Source organism: Lepidochelys kempii, chromosome 9, assembly GCF_965140265.1.
Source record: "Lepidochelys kempii isolate rLepKem1 chromosome 9, rLepKem1.hap2, whole genome shotgun sequence".
NCBI classification, from domain to species: Eukaryota; Metazoa; Chordata; order Testudines; family Cheloniidae; genus Lepidochelys; species Lepidochelys kempii.
This window is the reverse complement of record NC_133264.1, coordinates 27,157,938-27,181,513: the sequence shown is the minus strand read 5'-3', so window position 1 is coordinate 27,181,513 and position 23,576 is coordinate 27,157,938. Positions and strand designations below refer to the sequence as shown.

Genomic DNA, 23,576 nt, shown 5'->3' with positions numbered 1-23,576 from the left:
ATGCATATGTCCCAAATTTGTGAGTTTAGGCCCAGCATTCCCTGCAAATACTCAGGTTCTGCATTGGTGTTGGAGCTGTGCCGTGAGCCTACATTAACACCTCTCTTAGAAAGACAAGTCAGTTAGTGATTTAAGCTTTTGAGGTTTATTTGCCCCAGGGAGTCCAAAAATCTTCTCCGGCGCAGAATGCGTAAGTGGCCATTTCCTGTTGAAACGGGGCTTTCTCCTGAATTTGCAGGAGGCAGATGCTTGGGAAGACTATTTTCTATTTGACTGAGCCCCTTTCATTCTGAATTCCAATACAAATTGATGCACTTATTTTTTTAATTTGATTTAATTTGATCAGAAGCTGAGCGTGTGGTGAAAGTGACGTACCAAGCTACTCTGTTTTAATAAGCAGGTTTTGTTGCTTTTGAATTTTTAAACAAAGATTAATAGAAACCCTATTGTCCATTTAGAGAGCATTATTAAATCATTTTGTATTTCTCCTACTGCCCTGGAAAAAGTTCTCCATTGTGAAAGAATAGAATGTCATATTATTTAAAATAGCTAAACACTTATTTTCTGTGAAATATTTATAAAAGAACTACAAAATATTCATACATATCAGTAAGGCAATTTAAATCACAGTAAAATTTCCTCTCTTTTGTTCTTAAATATTTTTGCATTATGTGTGCCATGCTTATCATAGTGATACAAGATGGACAATAAGAAACTAATATTAAAAAAAGGCCATCCTTTACTGAAGATTTTTCAGGTACATCTCTGGAAAGCAGTTTTATTTTGATGTTAACTATTTGTTGGCAAAATAAAAGTGCCTTATGTTTTTAATTGAAGTCCATTTGTCATTGAGTAAATCCATTCTAGTTCATACTGCAAAAATTTTTCCCAAGTCTTTCTCTTTTGCATGTTCATTGTACATTGATTATTGTAAATGTATTTGGATCCACCTACATGCTTCTTGGCTGCCTTTGATTAAACTTCCACAAATAAACTCAGTCCAGATGGAGACTTTGTTAACAACTGCTCAGCCTGTATTTCTCATTTCAAACAACTTGAATATATGTTATTGTGAAATCGCTGCCAAACTGATTCTTAGCTATGCACTTGTACATGCCAGAATCTGAAGATTTTGGATTCTGAATGATTAATGTCCCTTGGGGGTGAAGAAGTTCACCTCCAGATGGTCTGCCTTTACTAGCTGGGGAAAGCACAGAGTGGTCTGGCAGCTCCCATGTGATTTCTGGTTTTGGTATCCCCAGTGCCATACAGTTGAGCTGAACTGCTGCCCCAGCTGTAGTGCGTATACTCTGTGGTGGTCTATTTGTAATCCGTGGGGGATAGGCTACAGTCATGACAGGAACAGTTATAGACGACTCTCCAGCATTGTTCTGAGCCTTACACAGGTAGTTTCCTCTGTCACGAATGGTTGCTTCTCGAATAACTAAAGTACCATTTTCAAGTAATATGTATTTCCCAGTAATTTGAGGCCGATCTAGCACATAGCCACTTGGTACTGTCCATATAATGTTTGGTTTGGGGCTTCCATCAGAGAGACAGTGAAGGGATAATGATTCCCCACTGATGCTCTTTATTGGCCCTCTTGAATGGGTAAGAATAGTGGGCTTCTGACCAACTTCCAAGATGATCAGCTTTTCAATGTAGCCTACTTTATTTCTAGCTGCACAGCGATACTTTCCTGCATCATCTTTGGAAGGATTATAGATGATGAGGGTACCATTACTCCCTATGTGATACCGGGAAATTCTGGCTCCATTGGAAAATCGTGTGCCATTGGGTAATATCCAGATGATTTCAGGAGGAGGGTTTCCATCCACTGAACAATTTAATACGATAGTTTTTCCTGCTTTTGCTATGATTTTTTCATTGAATGGATTTCTGAACATTGGTCGTCTTAGCATTTCTAATACCTCCAACTGTACTACCAATATGCTTTCTCCTCCATCATTACGTACCAGGCATATAAAATCTGCTGTGTCTGAAGGCCTTACATTCCTAATTTCAAGTGTCCCATTTTTGTGTACTGTTATTCTGCTCCCATAGTATGGAGCTGTTAGGAAAATATTGTCAGGCATTATCCACATAATTTGAGGGGAAGGTGTCCCTTCTGACATACAATCTATTTGCTTCTTTGAGTGCCTTATTGCTGTTGCTTTAATGACAGTTTTGTTTGTATATAAACCATTTATTAGGGGTGGTTTAGAAATAACATCTAGTTTATAAAGTTTTGTGTCATCTCCACCAGGATTTCGGGCAACACATACATACTCCCCAGCATCCAACAGTTTCACTTTGCTGACTGACAGTGAGCCATTAACGTGCAGTAAATATCTGTCTGTTGAAGATGAGATCATGTCACTGGAAGGTAGCAACCAAAATATTTTTGGCTTGGGTTCTCCAACAACCTCACAGTCAAATACTGCATTATCCCCAGCTTTTACTTTAGCATATGTCTTGTAATTCTGCTTTATACGAGGTGAAGCTGTTACAACTGTAATGTGTACCTTCATTTCATCTTTTCCTAATGTATTTTGGGCATAACAGGTATAGTTGCCCTCTTCAGCTATTCCAACCTTGTTGAAATACAGAGTTCCATTGTCAAAAAGAATGTATCTCCGAGACCTGCGTCCATTGTCATCTGCTTGCATCACATTATTAATCATGGTGCCATCTGGCAAACTCCAGGAGATCTCTGGCTCAGGTGACCCAGAGGCTTTGCAGTCCACTTTGAAGTCCTTTCCATATGGTACCTGTTTTTTAAAATACTGTTTTTGGTCAATCTTTGCTGGTTTCATAGTCACACTGACTTTCATCAGGATCAAGTCATCTCCAATTCTGTTTCTTGCTACACATAAATAGTCACCTGCATCCTTTTCTGTGACTGCCTCGATAAACAAGGATCCATTAGGATAAACATGGATTCGACTTCCCATTCTAGAAGAAAAAAAGAATTGTTTAATATGTAGCCACATGCTAAAGAAGAACACTGAGCCCTAATAAGTGATGTAAAGATGTATGGACTCAAGTGGATGAATTGCTGTGGGTTTTTTTCTTCTATATCTTAAAATTGTGCCTATCCCGTGCTGTAGGTACATGTACACTATCCATTTTAAGGAAAAACAAAGATATATCAATATCTTTCCCAACCCTGTTCCCCCATTTTTGTGAGGACTAATTTATCTTCCCCCTTTGACCACATCAAACCGCCCCCCCTCAAAGACTGGGAAAATAAATCTTGCTATGTGCCATGAAAGTCATCAAACTTGGGCTCTATCAGATCAATAGGAGAAGAGAGATCCAGAATTTATGGGCCAGTACTTCAGCCAAAGCCAAAAAGCAGCTAGCATAGGTCAGATGGTTGTATGCAAAGCAGACTTAGAGCTCTCCTTTACACTTCTCCCTCCTGCAGCAGTTGTGGGTATAGACATTTTTCTCCTGCATTGTGTTAAAACAACCTGATGGCTGCTCTAACACCAGGGGGCTGAAAACACAACCCAGGATCAGCATGGCATAAAGGGCATCATGACTGTTGTCACATTTCCCTATGACAACTGCAGCAAGGGGAGTGCATGGTGTAACAGCCACTGCAAGATCATCCTTATAGTAAGATGATTGATTCCTGGATGCTTAAAATGAATTTAGAGCCAGTTTATGCTAGCAGTGTGACACATTAGTTAGAACATGCTGCACCAGATAATCTGGACCTTGGAGTCTGATTCTGATCTCACACCAGGTTTTGCACTAATGTAATTCTAATGACTTCAGTGGAGATTCTTCGGAGACTCAGTGGTGCAAGTGAGTAGAATTAGGCCCTAAGGAAAACATTCCTTCTACCATTTCCATCCTGTGTAAACTTGGGGCGGTGGGGGTAGAGTTATACCCAGGTTTTATAAATCATTTATTTGTCTTATAGTGAATAAATGTATAAAATAATAATCTGGATAAACATTCATAAAATGAACATTAAAGGGAATGTAATTAATTTTAAATGGGAAACCATTTATTATAGCTACCTATTTAATAATACATGCTTATTGGGTTATCACTTGTAAAGTGAGGGTCATATATTGCTCTTCTGCAGGAAAAATGCACATGGGCAAGAGAGATGGGCGAATTCTGACCCTTTACAGCTGCAGAAGAAAACCTTCATCTACAGTGTGAGAACATGCCTGGTTTTTTAATTAGGGTTTTGCCTTTGTTGCACACTGTATGAAAAGCTTTGTTTTTTCCTCTTCATCTCTCCCATTCAGCCTTTTTAAGACTACCTAGTCCGCACTAAAGAAAAAATTAGGCTAAATTATAAATGTTCTACACACCAAAATTTCAGGACCAGAGCTCATCTGAATCTGGTAATAACCATTCCATGCTTGCGGAACTTAGGAGCTCCTTAATACTGAGGTACCATTTTTGTGAAGCTAGTAAGCTCTGCCGCATCAAGTGATCCTTTCCGTTTTACAATATTGCTGAAAACTCTGGAAATGAAGAATCTGTGCAGTTGACACCTTCATAGACCTAGCTTTTCCTAAGTAAACCCTGTAGACCTACGTTTTCCTAAGTAAACCCTCAACAAGTCTCTTTTGGGAGGAATTCTAAAAGTATAGGTTTTATAATTGTGGAAGTTGTTCATATAATCAGAAATCTAATCTGCTTGAACTTTTTGCTTGGGAAGTAAGTTTCAGAGCATGAAGCAGTCTCTGGAGTTGTAGAATGAACCCGACCACCCCCACTGCCCTCCCCCCCTCCAGCTCTTTGTTCAATAACTAGATCCCAGAAAACAGGAGAAGATGAGTGAGGAACTTTAGTGGCAGGCTTTAATAAACCTTTCCTCAAAACTCTGTGTAAAAAACATCTTAATTTATAATGCTTCTAGCAGCCTATAAACAGTGATATATGGTGATAGACAGAAGGTTCTACAGCTTTTTTGGTGTGCAGGACATAGCTAGAAAGCTAGGACTCCCTTGCACTGAAAGCAATATCACGTTGAAACTGGCAGTAACTTAGACTCACTGGAATATCTCCTGCTCTACTGATTTTCAGAAACAGAATAGTTAAGTGTAGGTGAAGTCTTGCATTTAACCTGGGCACATCCCCTTGTTTCTTCCATCTAAAGCTCATCCACCATGTTCTTCTCCACTAGTGGCAGAATTCCAGATCTGGCCATTTAAGATCAGTGTTAATAAAGTGACTACAAAGGAAGTATGTTGTGTGTATGAATTTGGTAGACATTACAATAAACTGCAAACTTTTATTTAAATCAACTCAGTGTCAGCAGATTTGATTTTTATTTATTTATTTATTTTTTGTTAAAAATAGACTGTCATTGTTGAATTGGGCCTTTTAAACTGCTATTTACCATTTGAAATAATAATTTTAACACTGCAATGTAAGCTGTGAAACAATTAATTTCTTTGGTCATACTTACTGATTGCTGGTAACATACTGCAGTAAATTTGTTACCAACTTTCAGTAATTGGACTATAAACTCACAGGATTTTGCTTTTAATACAGTAAATGAGGTTTTATAGGTTTTCCCTGTAGGGGATATTTTCAATCTATAAGTAAACAAATGAATACTTTAGTAATGCCAGTCTGTCTGCAGCCAAATGGCTGGCAACTGGTGTATGCACATAGTCAAAACAAAGTATGTTAACTGGTACCCCAGTCTTAGCTGCACTCATTCTGTAACTGGCTAGGATGTGAGACATGTCAGCTCAGCCATAAAATACAGAAGTCAAAGCAGCTGTCAAAGGTTGCAAGAGTAATCAAGACCCTCATTTTATAAATTTGTGTTCTCACTATATTCCATTTGCTTTTCAGGAGAAACTATATTCACTAGATTCTGTTTCTTAATGAACTAGTAAATGGCTTTTCATATTTTTAGCAATTATATTAGTTTTGGAATTTTGCAATCAAAACTTTTATTTTGTAACAGTTAAACTGTCCCCACTTCTGCTCCAACAAATTTAGATTCTATTGTGCAACTGTTTTAAATTTTGTGATGGGAAAGCAGTTTATTTTTATAAAAATAAATTGCTAATTGTTACCAATTAAATATTTATATGATATCCAACTATATCCGTTTGCTTGCTACTACATTCACAAACTATCATTGTCACTGCTAAATTGTTTTTTTTAACAAGCAATCTTACAAAGCATAATTAAATTGTTACTATGTATACCAGATTTATAGTAAGTTTATTATATTTCTCTGTAGCCATTGTGCTCTGAGATGCCTTTAATTTAATTGATTTATGTTAAATCTCTTCTGTGGTACATATGGCATGTAAAAGCCTTTCTAAAGTAAAAATCCTCAAGCTTACTCTAAAGCAGGGGTGGGCAAACTTTTTGGCCCGAGGGCCACATCTGGGTGGAGAAATTGCATGTAGGTCCAGGGCAGAGGGTTAGGTGCAGGAGGGAATGGGGGGTGTGGTATGTGGGAGGGGGTGTGGTGTGCAGGATGGGGCTCAGGGCAGGGGCTTAGGGTGCAGGAGGGGTTTGGGCTCCAGCCCAGCACCGCTTACCTGGAGTGGCTCCGGGGTAGCAGCAGTGCGCACCGGTGTCAGGGCAGGCTCCCTGCCCTGGCCCCGCGCTGCTCTGCTCTGGAAGGCGGCTGGCACCATGTCCCTGCAGCCCCTGGGGGGAGAGGGGACAGAGGGCTCCACGCATTGCCCTTGCCTGTGGGTACCTCCCCTGAAGCTCCCATTGGCTGTGGTTCCCCATTCCTGGCCAATGGGAACTGTGGGGGGTGGTGCCTAGAGGTGAGGGCAGTGCACAGAGCCCTCTGCAATCCCCCCCACCCCCGGGACCACAGAGACGTGGTGCCGGCTGCTTCTGGGAGCAGCGCGGGGGTCGCGGCACTGCAGGGGTGGCAATCCTGTGGGGCGGATCCAGCCTGTAGACCATAGTTTGCCCACCCCTGCTCTAATGTATATATCCTGCATAAGGGTCAACTTTATATTAACATCCAAATCCTATTCAACTGACATACATATGTTGAGGATTTGGCCTTAAATCAGAACAGAATAAAATGACCTAAATTCAGCCATTGCATGAATAGATTAGGCTTCACTGATTTAGCTGGGCTGCACCCGCTTATAATAGGGCTGAATTTGGGTCATTAATATTAGAAATATAACAATAAAATTGCATTTTCTGTCACTAGAGATTACTCACTTTTATCGCGGGTTAAAAACAAATTTGGCTTCAGTTAAGCAGAGTTCCAGTACGTTAGGCATTTATGCTTGGCAATATCACAGGATTGACTCTTTAAGAAAATTCTTTCAGTGATTTGTGGTCTGCAATGTTAAAGTAAGCACTAGAAAAATAAAACGAGCTCAGTCACAAAGAAACATTCCTACCTGTGCCATTGGTCAACAACTGCCTTGGAAGGCAACCTCCAGATTATTCTGGGCTTTGGCTCCCCAGTAGCGGAACAGTTCAGAAGCAATCTGTCCCCAAAATTCAGCTGAGTCATTTTCAGAGATGCAGTTGCTATTCTGGGAATTGTATCTTTCTGTTCCACCATGAGATTTACCACCCTCCTCTCTGAGCCAGTGGAGCTTGTAGCTATGCATTCATAGTTCCCACTGTCAGAAGGAGCTATGTTTCTTATGTAGAGGGTTCCATTGGAGAACAGGAACAGTTTGGCATTTACAAAATGCAGAGGCTTCACTGCTGTTCCATCGAAGAGGACCCAGTGAACACTCGGATGAGGGTTTCCTTTTGCTGTGCAGGGGAGTTTCAAACTTTCACCCATAATTCCTGCAATGTGTTGTCTCTTCTCTTCCAAAATAACAGGAGGTGCCACAATCACCTGTAGTTTTACTGTCAGCGTATCTGCACCAGCTGGATTACTAGCCATACATGTGTAAAGCCCTCTGTCATAAACAGTGACTTCCTTGATTATTAAAGTGCCATCTGATTGCATAGATGCTTGTTTACTTCCTGGAAAAGATTCCGAGACATACGTTTTGTTTGCTAGAATCCATGAAATGGTAGGGATGGGCCTACCTTCAGCTCTACACTTCACAGACACAGGCTTTCCAGAATGGACAGTGATCACTTTTGACCTGCCCTCTAGGATCCTCGGTGGATATGCCACCACAGACAAAGTGACCAGGAGCCGATCTGAGCCATGCTGGTTGGCAGCAATACACAGGTACTGTCCGCGGTCCTGAATGTTCACATTCTGGATGGAGAGGGTGCCATTAGCAAATACTTCAAACCTGTTGTCACGCTTGCTTTTTGATACATCAGTCCCTAATTAAACAAAAAAAGTAAAATATATTTATATTACATAAGAAGCCTTTATTTATTTACTTTTGCTTTTTATCTAATACAATAATAATTGCTAGCAAAAAACCAGCTGCCTTGGTTTTTATCCTGCACTCATCACCATGGTATCTGAGCACACTTTTTGTCCCATAAGGGCTAAAGAACAGTGACAGGAATGAGAGGAATACCAGTGCATGTGTTTATGTATATTGTGAGAGATGTATTACGGAACCAACAAAAATCAGGGGGTGGGGGGAACAGAATTGCTCAGCAATGGAGCGCAAGATCTTATTACAGGTGGATTCTTAAGAAACATGATCTTCTGTATAGGCCTCACTACAATAATGCTATTGTTAACATATGCTGAATATGGTAAACGTTAAATACAGATTGACCTTTTTTCCTTTCTCTCTCTTTCTTGAAAAGCCATTTTATAAATACAGTAAGACACTTAAGGATGTATGTGCAGTGCTGGAATATTACTACTTTTCAGCCATATGTAGTATTCATCTTATTGCTTTATGGCTGGTATCCACCTAAAGCATGGCTATATCCCAGCATGGTGCACCTAGCGCCTGTCTTATTGCTAATATATAGTAGAAGACAACCTTTTAAACAAGGCTTATATGGCTTACCTGATGACACTTTAGTCCAGTGAATTGTGGGAAGGGGATTACCAGTCGCTTCACAAGGGATGAAGGCATCTGAATTAGCCAAAACGGTAAAAGCAGCCAGTTTTCCTCCCACTATTCTAGGCTTTGCCAATCTATTTTTATATAAAGAGTCTAGGGCTATGAGGTTGTTGTTGGTTTCTTGATCTGCTGTCTTGTCAAACCAGCTTTTGACAGAATTGTCCTTGTCCCTTCTCCTTGCAGGAGTGTATGGAGTGGAGCTCTGTGGGGATTTTAATGTAGTCAGAGTATTAACTGTTAATGTTTTGCCTATTTCTGAAACTTCAGGAGACTGTTTATGCCAAAACTTGTTTTCCCACTGGGGAGATAAGGTGATTTGCATGATACTTGCGTGTGGTGTCTCTGTTATTTGGGATGTTAATGGGGTAGGATGCTGTATGCTGGAGTTGATCACATGGGTAGTTACAGCAGGAGATTTGGTACTGAGCTCAGCTTTGTCAGGAAATGTTGCCTGTGCTGTATGTTTCTGCTGAATAACTCTCTCTCCCATTTTTTGGTGTGGTCTTTTACTTACCATTACAATAGTTTTGTTTTGTTGATTAGGCACTGATTCAGATGTTACAAAGGATGTGGCAGGTAATATTGTGGTGGTGTTGAAAGGCTTCAAAGAAGGTGATATGGCTGGGATTGTAATGGCAGGTTTTTCAGTAGAGAAAACATCAGATGGTAGTTTAACAGGTTGAGTGTTCCCAGCTGTTGTAATTCTAGTTAATGTTTGCATAGTTGTTACAGGTGAACCTTTAGTTACCTCTTTTGTGTGAAGAATCTGTGGCACAGTTGTAATTGGGATTACACTTGTGTTCTTATAAAGAAATTCAGTGGGTATGGGGATGGTGGGCTTAGTTAAAGACTTAGCTGTTGTCAGGATATACAAGGTTGTGTTCACCGATGAAGCACTGGTGGTGCTATGGCTTGTAGTAATGCTTTGTGAAGTCGTAATCTTCTGGGGCTTTTTCCTCCTTTGATCTCTCCTCCTTCCAGCTCTGAATGCTTTGATTTTAGTGATTTTCATTTCAGTGTGGGGAACAGTAGCAGATTTAAATGTTGGCATTGGTCTTGTTGCAAGTATTTCTTTCTTCATAACAGTTGGAAGATTAGAAGAATAGGCTGAAGATGGCAGTTCTGCAGTAGTAAGAGATGGAATGGGAGACTGTTTCTCGGACATACTATTGTCATGACTGATAGGTTTAGTTAGGGATAAGAGACCATCAGTTTGATTCACTTCCACTGAAATTGTTGTTAAATGTAAAGGAGAAACTCTATCTATGGATAGCGTTGCAGTAGTTTTAGGAAGCATGCTGGTTATTGCTGATGATGGCACTGTACTTGTTCGTCGTCTGGGTAGCTTCTTCAATAGCTCCTTTTGAATGTGTGTCTTTCCAAAGAGATGGTGCCAAGGAATTTTTCCTCTTAAAACTTTGGAAGAAGTTCTAATTTTAGTGGTTGGGAGGATGGATTTAACATTTGAGGATGTCTTGCTGTCTGCAGAAGTTGTAGTTTCCATAGATACACTAAGGGTCTGTCTTGCAGTTGTAGGGAGTCTGACAGTGTGTGTTTGCAACGGTGAACTGTCCTCTAGTTTCCTTTGCAGGGTACCCTGTGTGCTTTCACTATAGAAAGGCATTACAGTGGGAGTTGTTTTTTCTCCTTCTGCAGTGAGTCTGTTTTTCTCTTCAGCCAGGAATGCTGTGGTTTGACTTGTAGGCTGCTCTGATGTGAGTTCTGGTATATCCACTTTCACAGGTGGGGGCATATGTGTTTCTGGGCTAAGCAGTTCAAGTGAACTTCTGGAAGGAGTTGCGGGATGTGAACACAATAGACATTTTGTGTCCAGCTCCATAGCTGGAGGCAGAGTTGTACTTTCTCTACTGGATTCTTGTCTCACAAAATTATATCTATGTCCTCTGATAGCTGGAATTCGATCTGGTCTAATAATTCGTCTTCTACCAGAAATTTTCCTTCGTCTTCCATATCGTTGTCTTGACTGTAGTGTATTAGCTGTAACATCTCTAATTATCTGAATCTGCTGATGAGTAATAATAGTTGACCCTGGTGGTAGTTTAGGAGTTGTTATTTTTTGAGTACTGTGAAAATAAATGTGACCAAATTCAGTGTTTGGCTCGCTGACTGTCACTACAGATATTCGATGATCTGATTTAGCTGAAGTCTTATCAATAGACTCAGTAAATAAATCAGGTTTTTCAACTATGTTCTGGGAAGTGACAAGGCTGGTAATTTCAGTAACATCTGCTGTTTGTGTTGTAGATATGATTTTTAAATACTGATTACTTTCCCCGAAAGACACCAATCTGTGTTCAGGATTAAAGTCTTTAGCTGTACTATTCACTAAACTAGATGTAGTTAATGGCTGTATAATAGTTAATGATGTTTGATTTAATTCAGAAGTTTCCAATGAGTTTGGTCTTGTGACTGCAGATGTTAGATCTGCATTTGGCTTTTTGCTCTTGGGTCTTATAGACTGTGTAATCCATGGACTAACTGTTGGAGCTACTGCCTCTGTAACCATGACAGAAGTTGTTTTAGACTTGAAATTACTTGATGTAGTTTTAGGTTCTTCAGTTACAATAGTTGCAGAAACCTTTTTCAGAGTAGGTATAGTTGGTGCTTCAGATGCTAGTATAATAAATTCTTCTTCTGGAGGTATATGGTCACCAGATGTTTCTTCCTTATGCCCAGACACCTTAGAGGATAGATGGTCTGGTGTAGGTGATTTTGTTCTGGCATTTTCTTGTTTTTCTGGCAAAGTGGAATTCTTCTTTGTTTTTTCAACAAATGCTGCCCAATGTTGTGGGTCAATTCTCCTGGCTGAGGAAGGGAATTGTCTTCTGTGTCCCCTAAATCGTCTGTTTATTTTGTCCCCATTGCGTCTGTAAGTCATCTCGCTATAGTTATTCCATTTATTTGCAATCCCTATAGGTTGATTTCTGGATGCAGAATCAGTGGGTGCTTTACTTGTTACTGAAGTTTGCACAGTAGCTAATGGATACTTATGTTTTGTAGCAGCTCTAAGCTCCTCATGACCAGATCCATCTCTCTCTTCATTTTCTTCTGGAGCTGTCTTTTGTTTTTGTGAAGCACCCTCATTCACTTTAACTAGCACTTGGAAAATCAAAAAATCCATACCATGTTGATTGGCTGCTACACATCTAAAATAGCCACTATCTCGTTCTGTTATCTCTTGTATTTTTAGTGTACCATTGTGGAAAATATGTTTGCTTCTTACAGACTGATGAAGAACTGTGTGCTCAGGTAGGATCCAACTAATAGATGCATCTGGGACACCAACAGACTGACATGGAAGGTAGAGTGTGTCACCAATGAATGCCGAAAGTTGAGCCCCATTAACGTTGTTGTGTTCCACGTAAGTATCAATCACTGTGATCCTAAATGTTAGGACATCTGCATCGTTATAATTTGTGCCTATGCAGTGATAAACTCCAGTGTCAAAACTATCAGCTGTCCGCAGTGTGAATTTTCCACTTTTAGCTATTATGATTCTTCCATCTTCACTAACATATGGCACTCTAACTTTGCTCCCATCAGCTAATATCCATTCAATGGTAGGAGAAGGCTCACCAAATGCCTGACAGTCCAGTTCCACGGTCCCACCCACTAAAACTGTGTGTTCAACTCTTGTTTTATTATCTCTTGAAATTATGGCCCAGCTGTGTCTCAACTGTTTTTCATTAGCATTGGGCAAGATAATTTGAGCATCAGTTACATATCCAATATGTAGTGTGCTGAATGTGGTTGCTGTCCTGTCTAATTGTAAGGCCACCTGGCCTTGGAGCAGCCAAGAAGGTTCAGCTGTCAGTTCACTCTCTACACTGGTAAAAACTTCTTCACTTTCAGAGTACGTCTGTTTGTACTTATAACTGATGTAAGGCACTTTGGTCAGTAAGAGATTCCTTTCGAGTTTCAGGGGAGAATCACTGTATAGGGCCAATATGCTCCACAGCTGTTGAATGTGTTCATAATCAATACTACACACCAGAAATGTTGAAAATGATACTTTGAGTACTGTATTATCACCATCTTTGTCAAATGAGAGTGGGGACATTTTTGTGGGTTTTTGAACATTGCAAACCAAGTTAGCTTGATTTCCTGTTTGGTCTGTCATATTCAACATCATGGTTCCAATGGGAGCTATAAAATCTTTGGGAGAGATGGAAATGAAGTCCCCTTCATCTGGCATAGTGATGTTTTTAAATTTCAGGGAGGGGTCTATGGTTGGCTTACTACAGGTTAAAGATGCAGATGGGATGTTAACTAAATGTTTGCCTTTAGAATTTCTGGGATTGGCACAAACTGGACATTGCTGGGCACTAGAAGAACCTCTGTCTTTCTTGCACTTTATAATATCTAGGGGGAGGAAAAAATAATGTAAGTTTTTGTGATACTAGTTCCAGTACCAAAACAACAACTTATATTTTGCTGAAAGATCTTTCCTTGAATAAAGGGCTATGAAGTATTGACAACAGAGATCTTTAAGTCATCACCAAGCTTTATTTTAACTGTTGCCTATTCCATTAGTGAAACCTTCAGTATGACTATCATTGCTATCACAGCTAGTCAGCATGCCACAGCCTTGCCTTGGGAAGCACACAGCTCCAGCAAGAGCTGTAGGAGGCATTGTTCTATTGTGCCCAGATCCTGTTCAGGGGTGCAAAAAGGAGAAGAAACTCCTTGTGCCCTCTTCTTCACTTGTGCACCTTCCCTGTGGTCAGGCACAATATGGCCCTAATTAATTGAGGCTTACCATTGCGAGGTAGGCAATTATTACTTTCCTTCTTTTAATGACCACAAAGGCAAGCTTTGGAGAAACAATGGGACTTATCCAAGGCTGCCTTTCTTCTCCTTTAGCCAAAAGACAATCCTTCCCTTTTATCTCAAGCTTTCCAAAAAATCATTTGTCACACATCTTATAGTGGTTTGGTAACATCATCTGGTTATGCTTTGTCATGAAAACAATTTATCTCAAAAATTTGTCTGAAGAAAGCTGCTTATTCTTGTAAATAATTATTATTCCTGAGACTAAGACTGCAAACCATAATACCATAGTATGCTCTAAAAATATAAAAACTAACAAAAGTATTTGTTCTGGTTATCAAATTGTAAACTACACAGAAAATATTACACATTTAATGCATCTCTCTATCCGCACTTCACCTAAAATGTACCTCAGTCTAGCCCTAGAGGGAACCACTTAGAGAGAGAGAGAGGATAATTCATTCTCTTTCAACATTTTCACCTGTATAGAGAGAAGATAATTCATTCTTGAACATTCAGCTTTGGGCACTGCCAAAAAGGGTTCCATTTAGAGATACCTGAGCTTGGAAATGTATTGGGACCACTAACCTCAGTTCATTTAGGCCACTAAACAACATTCAGATATTCCGTTTGCATGCGTGTGCGTGCACCTTGCTAGCCAACAATAATGGAAATAAAAGAGATGCATGGTAATTTAAGGGAATAAGGCACCATGGGGCCATGGAATGGTAAGGAATAACATTTTAAACAGCTGACAAGGAAGTCACAGAAGATCAACAGAAAGTCACAGAATAAAGTGTTACACTTTAAAAAAGTGTTGTTATAGTAAATGACCAATCTCTTACTCTTCGTAAATAATTTAATTACTAATTTGCACACACACAAAAATAGATGACTACTATAATGCCTCTATCCAGACATTACTAACTGGTCATCATAATACTTTGCACTTAAATAGTGCAGTTCAATGAAGAATCTCAAAGCACTTTCAAAACCTGGAAGCTATTTTCTCCATTTTAATGGTGGCTTAGAGAGGTTATGGTCACACATTAAATCAGTGGCAATTAGAAACAGAACCCAGATCTCAGGCTCACCCTGTAGCAACTAGAGAATGATGCCTCCTTTGCAAAGACCCCATGGGAAGTCACCAATCTAGTAAGAAGGTATAAACAAACAGAAATCTTTCAGCTCGTACTGTACCTGGCCATTGTTCTGCCCAGTCTACAAACCATTGTAGATCACAATCACAGGACCAAGGGTTTCCATGAAGGTATATGCTCTCTAGTTCAGGCATGTAAGAAAACATCTCTTGTGGTAGTGATGTTAAGAAGTTGTCAGACAAGTATATATGCTTTATGGAGGATGTTTTAAATATCTGGATGTAGCGCAAGGTGACAAAAGCATCTGGATGAAGCTGTTTAAGTAAATTTCCTTCCAAGTGCACCAGCCTCAGTGATATAAACCCATAGAAAACTTCTGGGTGTACAAATTCAATTTGATTGTGGTCCATATGCAACCGTACCAAGCTCTTGAGACCATGAAAAGTGTCCTTCTGAAGTATTCTGACTTTATTATAGCTCATTTTTAAGACCTGTTGGTGAAAAGATAGGGATAAAAAGTCTAATAAAAACCTACATTATTTTGGTATTAGTAGAAGAATTCTAGCCAACTTTGAATTATTACTACTCAGGTGAAGTACCTAGATATATGAGTCATAGGCACTATGGGAAAAAACAACAGATATTATCATTTTTATAAGTGGTTATGGTCAGACATGACCTCAAATATTCAACAGGCCAATGTATGTATACACTTTACATACCAATAGTCCCAATCAAACTGCTTTTGTGAAGAAGGTAAGCAGGGTTGGACCATAAAATAAGTGAGTGTATATTTTTTTTCCTTCACTTACTACTACAATGCCTATACAAATATGGAAGAACAAGCTGGATTCTTGGCCAACAAATATTTTGTCTGACAAATAATGAAAAGAATTATTAACTTTTTTATGAGAGAGAATGTGCTAGCCAAACTCAACTTTCTGATGGCACTTTGTTTGCAGACTTGCAGTCTAAAATGAGCAAATTTGGCAAAAGGTCATTGAGTGCTAATAAATATGGAATGATAAAACCATTTTTGCAATCATTTTTCAGGTTGGAATCATACTTTACATACTTTAGTATGTATGTTCTTTACTGGCTTCCTAATCCTCACAAAGAACTGGTGATGCCTTTATGAATTACTGAATGTTGCAAATTAGCGAGTAAACAAACAATACAAAAAGCAACAATAATGCACAAAATCTACTTTGTTGAAGTATTTGCCAAATCTAATTGTTATAATTATTTACAGTCATACTTTGTGTTCTTCTAGTTAATAGCAGCTGTGGATCAAAGTTTCAGTTGGGAAACTTTTAGGCATTGTCTACATATGGAGCCATTCAGGAGTAGTTATTCCTGAATAACTCCATATGTAGACACTCTTGTTCCAAAACAAGAGTGCTTTATTCCGGCATAAAAGTGTCCACATGTAGAGTTATTCAAAAATGCTGTTCCTGACTAACTCCATGTGTAGACAGACAAGCCCTTATTCTCCTTAATTGCCAGAGGACTCTTGAAATACAAACCAACAAAAACCCTCAGCTCTCTACTGTAGCTTCCAGGCTGTTCAATGAAGTGCAAAATGCTCTGAAGTCCATCTGTTAGAGCTACCCCTAGTGAAATATGCACTAATACAGCCAGAGGCATTGCAGCAGTTACCTTAGGTGGAAAGTAGAAAGTCAATAATTTTAAATTAATATGTGTGAGCTGCACACAGAGTTGGTCTGAAGATAAGTATATTTTATTTAATTTTCTAATATTTCTGAATGGCACAATGCACCAGCTGCTTCAATGCAGAACTTCCTCTGAACTGGTAATTTACTTTATAAAAATAAAGTAATTGTTATATATGACCTTCCTATAACAATCTTCTAGGAAATCTCTGCAGAGACATGCTAAGAAACCCACTTGGTTCTGTGTGCAAATGATGGGATGTGCAATTTAGAGAAGATCTACTGTCATAAGTTTACTAATGTTTTATTTTAAATAAGCAATAAAGCACCAAATATTATAAACCTGTCTCATCCACTGTAAATAACATCAAAGAACTGTCCTTAATATTAGAATGTAGCATTTTCTTTCTGTCATACAAGGAGCTTTGCAGCAATACTCTCCCTTTTGTCTTGGTGGATATGAATAAGAATTGCAACTGCTAGAAGTACTAGCTAGGACAGTGCTGGCAGATATTCACAACACTCCTCAGCCTGGTATCTAAGTGCCAAGCTGGGACAGAAAGAAATTTCCCCTGTGGGTACAGTATTTCAAAATTAATTACACTGGGAAGGGGAAGAGCATGATTTCATCTGAAGCATTTTTCAGAATTACCATTAGAAACAGGATATCAAGATAAATGGACGACAGGTCTGTTCCTATAGATTTGTACCTTTTGTTGATTTTTCTGTAGCAAAACTAAGATGAGACCACCTTCTAATTTCAGTTCTTACCTGTAATGCATTTAAATCAGTGAATGTCTTGTCGGGGATTGTATGGATCTCATTGCTGTGCAACATCAACAACTCCAGTTTCTCCAGGCCGGAAAAATCTGTTTCGGTCAGTTTAACCAAGCTGTTGTAACTGTAACAAACATTTCATTCCAGATCTGGGTTTAGTCAGTCAGCTAAAGTTCAAAAGTAAAAAACAAAAGAAAACTTTCTTTTGCAAATGCATAACAAAGGTAGATTTTAGTTCTGATGTGACAAGGCAAATTCTAAATGCTTTTTTCATCTTAGCAGGTAAAACTCAAAGATTTTGCTAGTCTGGCACAGACTGATTCCTGTGGACTGTATTCAAGTAGGTGGGGAAATATCTGCAGTAGATGGATGCAAGAACATGAGAAGAAAATTGCCATCTTTGGACTCTTGTGTAGGAGGAGGAGAAGGAGCTTCAGTACCGGTAAATGTCTACAATAATGCATTGAATTTTTATGATTTTTTTTTCAAAATTATTCATGGCTGGTGAAAGGTGGGATCAGCTGGAATCTTTATTACACAGAAAATACAAGCTTCCCCACATTACCCCATCAACGTGCCTTAACAGCAGATGGAGTCGAAAGGACGTAGTTCACGGTCATTGCTCTCTGCTGCGATTGTTAACAAGACTAGATTAATCGTTTCAAAGGCCAGAAGAAGTGATTGTGATAATCTTGTCTGACTTTCTGTATAATGCAGGCCATAGAACTTCCCCAAAATAATTCCTATTCAAACTAGAACATACCCTGTATCTTTTTTTAAAAAGTCCAATTTTGATTTAAAAATTGCCAGTCATAAAGAAACCATCACAACCACTGGAAAATTGTTCCAGTGGTTAATTACCCTCACTATTAAACAATGTGTGCCTTATTTCCTGTTTTAATTTGTCTAGCTTCAACTTCTAGCCATTAGATCTTGTTATATCTTTGTCTGCTGGATGAGAGCCCATTGACAAATTTTTGTTCCCTGTGGAGGTATTTATGGACTGTGATCAAATCACCCCTTAACCTTCTCTTTGTTAAGCTAAATAGATTGAGTTCCTTGAGTCTATCACTATAAGGCATATTTTCTAATCCTTTCACCATATTTATGACTCTTCAGTATTGACTACGATCAGGGATATGGTGATGTGGATGCCTCCCCACCAGGACCTGGACAGAGAATTGAAGCTTATTTTTCATGGGCCAAAAAATCACCGAGTAGTGGTGGTAGTTGTTTTTAATAATTATTATTATTTATATTATCATAGAACCAAAAGGCTCCTATCAGGATTGCGGCCCCATTGTGCTGGGCACTTGATCACTATGGGCCTGATACCATGCCCACTTAAGTAGATGGAAAGGCTCCTGTTGACTTCAGTGGTCAAGATGAAGTCCTATCAGCCTGGGCTGGATTTGAACTGTGGCCACTGTTAGCCAGCCCTTTAGCGGGCCCTCTAATAATAATGATATGGATTAGACACACTCAGATACAGATTTTTTTAAAGTTGCTGGCTGGTCTTGTTTGATTGTATTATCAAGACTTTCACAACAGGGCATTACAGAAAAACAAATTTGAATAGATAACTTGAAGGTTAGTGAGAAATAAAAGGGGAGAAACCAGTATGGATAAAATAAACATCTATTCCCTCCCTAATTTACCCAATTATAGAACAGAATAGTTTCTGAGACAAATATTCAGAGAAGTGTTACTTCATATCCAATTAGCAGATAGAAACAGAGGAGGCAAAGTATCATATGAAAAGTTTTTCTCATGGTACAGTATGTGCAAAGTGGAAGTGCTGGTACTAATCTTCATAGTATCTGAGACCCATATATGTTAATCAATTTGTTCTCACAACAACCCTGTGAGGTAGAAAATATTATCATCCTCAGAAAGACTAAATGGCTAGCCAAATGTTACACAGGAAGTGGCAAAGCATGAATTTGAACAGACCTATTGAGTTTGCACTCCAGTCTTAACCTTTGTAAGGATGATCTCAATTCCAGGCAGGAATCCTCTGAATTCACTTTTACAGACTCAGTAGGTTCAGATAAGTATAAAAGAAAGAACTGTATACTCCAAATCCTTGGAGGTTCTTCCATCCCTAGTGATAACATGATTTTGCATTAAGGTGGTGGGGTAAAAGTAGTGGGGAAAATCAAGTCTCAGACTGCCAGTTATGGAAAAGGGAAAGTGGATGTCTATTCTTGTGCAAATTATCGTTCAAACCAAATACATTTTGTTTTTATCTGTTTTTAAAAATTATATTCCTTAAATTATTTAACAATTGGCCCCTAGAATCTGAAACCTTGAACTCCCAATCAATGTGGGAGAACATTAGGTTTTGCCAGCTGTTACTGTAATGAATTCTGAATACTGCAAAATAGTAGATTTTAAAGGTTTTTAAAATCAATTTTAACACAAACCCAGAAACTCTAATTATATTTTGCAAGGCAACGAGAGTTAACTGCACAGCATAGATAAAATGCAGATGTTAAACATACCCTAAATTGATGCGCTCCACGTTTTGGGGGATGTGTGGTGGGATGGCTGTGAGGTACCGGAATGTACAGTGTACTTCAGTAGGGACATAGCAGGCACAGAGCCTGGGGCAGGTACTACTGCTGGGAAGAGTAGCCAGGCAGAAACTGAAGAGAAACTCCAGCAAGCAAGGTTTGCTTCTGCCTTTTACTTTCATCCTGCGTGCTAATCCTAAAACAACATCCCTCACAGCAAGCACGAACAAATGCAACCCTGCAAACAAAACAGAAAACACAAGCAGTCATATTGTGAGATAAGTATCAGGTATCTTACACCCGGGTACTTGTACAACTATTATAGAAAAGTTTGCTACCATAAAAACTGTAGGGTTTTCCTCATTTTTCAAATTGATACAATAGCTTGAAGTATTTATAATTTTAAAAAATCCTGCACGGTTTCTTACTTTTAATGAGAAGCACTAGGCATGCTATTGCTTACAGGTGTAATAGTAGTAGAAGTAGTAATAAACCTGACACCCTAAAGAGACTATTGTTACAAATATATGATTTTGGTTATTTAAAACATCCATAAATCTGCTTGTGATTTGTTCTTGCCAAAGAACACGTCAGCTCCTTTCTTGCCAAATAATTACTCCAAACAAAATTAACAAATTTCAAAGAATCTGAGCTAGTTTAAAAATCAGCCTGTAGAAGAAGCATGACTAATGCCACTCAAATTTAATCCTGTTCTTTCTATTCTTTAGACTATATCCAAGCAATGAATCCCCCCTCCAATACTCTGCTTCTGCAAGGGTTGGCATAGAGTTCCACAGCAGAGATGGTTGTTCACCAGGAATGTCTATAATCAGCTACTAGAGTTTGGTACTTAACAGTCTGGTATTAAAAGCTTGTTGGGATCTAAACCTTCCCTGAACTGAGCTGCATTGGTAACAGTCTAACTACAGACAAGTTCAGAAGAAGAGACTATTGCATTATTTTGAACTGTGAATTTCTTTTTGTTCAAAAATCTGTGCCCTAAACCACGGAAGTGCTAAGCACCCTCATCTCTCAGTGAAATCAACAATTTACTCAGCATCTCTTTGGATCAAAATCCAAGGGATGTTGGGAGTTTAAAGAGTCTATAGGCTACATCCAGTTCCTTTGATTCTTGCAGTTAGCACAACTGACTGCAATAAGCCTGCTCAGGTGAATAAGAGAAGCCAGATTTGGTTCCAGAGCTGCCTTTTCACAGCACTTTATAAATGATGAATAAGTAAAACTCTCAGCCCTTTCAATGTTCATAAACGAACTTTACCCTTAAACCAGTTACTGTAAGTCCAGTCTTACCTGGGCAAGGAGCAAAGGTGAGACGGTCAGAGCGAATATTGCAAAGACCATACAAAAATGCCCTAATACCATAGAAAGGACCGTACCTGAGACTCAAAATTGTAATTAGCTGGTTTTTTTCTCCGTCAGTGCCGCTTTCGGTTTATGAATGGAAAACCAGCAGCGAGACACACGCTAGGGGGACGGGAAGACCGGCCCCCACTGGCACTGAGAAAAGGCCCTTTGCAGCAGCCAGTCAGGTGAGGGGCAGGGCGCGCCCGGGGCTCCGGAGGAGCGGTCAGAGGCGCTACCTTCCCCCCGCCCTCAGCGAGGCGCCGGCCCCCGAGCCGAGTCAAGGTGCATGGCCCGAGTGGCCGGCAAGTCTCCCGCGCGCCGTGTTCGCCTGGCTTCTGCTCGCGCACAGCGCTCCTCCCGCAGCCTGAACCCCGGGGTCCGGAGACCGTGCCCGTGCCCTGCCCGCCGGCTCTCTCGCCCCTCCCTGGGCAGGTGCCGGGGCTCTGGGCTGCGCCCGCGTGTGCGGCTGCAGCCTGGGGGGAGTGAGGGGCTCCCGTGTCCTCTCTTCGCAGCTGTCAGCCCCTCTCTGTGCCCTGCACTCCCCGCACGGGCTCGGCACGCCCCCCGGCTCCCGCGGCACGCTGATTGGGGGGAGAGAGGCGCCTTCTCCCGCGGCCGCCCCGGCCCGCTGCTGGGCAGCACCAGCAAGAGCCGCCCGCAGCCCCAGGCTCGCCGCTTCTCCTCTGGGCTGCAGCTACGGGACCTAGGTCCCCGGGGCGCCTCCGGCGCTCTCCTGATTCTGCCCCTCTCCGCCTCAGTCCGCCCACGCCGCCCTGGGCACCGGCCCATGTGCCCCCGCTACTGCCTGCGCTCCCCCCCGCACTCTAATTCCCTATCCCCCACCGGGCTTATTGCCCCGGGGCACGGCCCCTCTGCCCCCTCACTCTAATTCCCAATCCCCCACCATGCTCATTGCCCCTGAGCACAGGCCCCTCTACCCCCACCTCTCTAATTCCCCATCCCATACAGTGCAAAACTTCCTCCTTGTCCCTTCTCCCCACTGCCTCTGGTCCCAGAGTCCTTCCAGTCCTGCCTCCTCTGTGCGCTGGTGTGAAAGACTCTGGACCACTGTATCTGGTTTCTGTATACCTGTGTCATGGATAATGTTCTACTATACCATCATCTAAACATCTCAAAACGTCTCTGTAAAATCATATCAGGCTTCATCTCTCTTAAGGGTATGTCTACACTATGAAATTAGGTCGAATTTATAGAAGTCGGTTTTTTAGAAATCGTTTTTATATAGTTGATTGTGTGTGTCCCCACACAAAATGCTCTAAGTGCATTAACTCAGCGGAGCGCTTCCACAGTACCGAGGCTAGCATCGACTTCCGGAGTGTTGCACTGTGGGTAGGTATCCCACAGTTCCCGCAGTCTCCGCCGCCCATTGGAATTCTGGGTTGAGATCCCAATGCCTGATGGGGCAAAAAACATTGTCGCGGGTGGTTCTGGGAATATGTCGTCAGGCCTGCCCTCCCTTCCTCCGTCAAAGCAACGGCAGACAATCGTTTTGTGGCTTTTTTCCTGGGTTACCTGTGCATGCCATGGCAAACATGGAGCCCTCTCAGCTCACTGTCACTGTACGTCTCCTGGGTGCTGGCAGACGTGGTGCTGCATTGCTACACAGCAGCAGCTCATTGCCTTGTGACAGCAGATGGGCAATAGGGCTGATAACCATCGTCATCATGGCCTAGGTGCTCTTGGCCACCTCGGTAAGGTCGAGCAGGAGTGCCTGGGCAGACATGGGGGCAGGGACTAAAATAGGAGTGACTCGACCAGGTCATTGTCTTCAGTCCTGCTGGCAGTCGTAATGCACCGTCTTCTGGCGAGTAGCCAGGAGATGAGGATGGCTAGCAGTCCTACTGCACCGTCTGCTGCCAGCCAAAGATGTAAAAGACAGATGGAGTGGATCAAAACAAGAAATAGACCAGATTTGTTTTGTATTCATTTGCTCCCCGCTCCCTCCCTCCCTCTGTGAAATCAATCGCTAACAATTGTTTCCATGAGGTCTGTCAGGGGCACCTTGAAAAATTTAATGGAGATTCAGTCCTGCCTGGAATACAGAGGGGAGGGATAGCTCAGTGGGTTGAGCATTGGCCTGCTAAACCGAGGGTTCTGAGTTCAACCCTTGAGGGGGTCATTCTGTGTGACAGTTGTTCTTGTTTCTCCTTGATGTAAAGCCACCCCCTTTGTTGATTTTAATTCCCTGTAAGCCATGTCATCAGTTGCCCCTCCCTCTGTCAGAGCAATGGCAGAGAATTGTTGTGCGTCTTTTTTCCACGTAGACGCCATACCACGGCAAGCATGGAGCCCGCTCAGATCACTTTGGCAATTAGGAGCACATTAAACACCACGTGCATTATTCAG

The 23,576-nt window shown here is 40.9% G+C and overlaps 1 protein-coding gene across 1 annotated transcript; it reads right to left on the bottom strand.

Moving 5' to 3' along the window:
• Nucleotides 1–670: 670 nt before the first annotated feature.
• Nucleotides 671–22,893, bottom strand: IGSF10 (immunoglobulin superfamily member 10). The gene is made up of 7 exons (XM_073358888.1): nt 22,851–22,893; nt 19,833–20,082; nt 17,323–17,452; nt 14,979–15,369; nt 8,931–13,370; nt 7,380–8,280; nt 671–2,955 (listed from the first exon to the last, which is right to left on the bottom strand). The coding sequence occupies exons 1-7, from the start codon at nt 22,891–22,893 to the stop codon at nt 1,047–1,049; spliced, it is 8,064 nt and encodes a 2,687-aa protein (XP_073214989.1). The 3' UTR covers nt 671–1,046.
• Between the last annotated feature and the right edge of the window lie 683 nt (nt 22,894–23,576).

What these genes read in the sequence shown, in the direction of transcription:
- IGSF10 (XM_073358888.1), bottom strand. Translation starts at nt 22,893, where the DNA reads ATGACGATGGTTATCAGCCCTATTGCCCATCTGCTGTCACAAG. An exon ending in CTGATTTAAATGCATTACAG is followed by an intron (nt 15,370 to 17,322) that starts GTAAGAACTGAA and finishes TTTCACCAACAG; the next exon opens with GTCTTAAAAATGAGCTATAA. An exon ending in CTGGGCAGAACAATGGCCAG is followed by an intron (nt 13,371 to 14,978) that starts GTACAGTACGAG and finishes TCCTCCCCCTAG; the next exon opens with ATATTATAAAGTGCAAGAAA.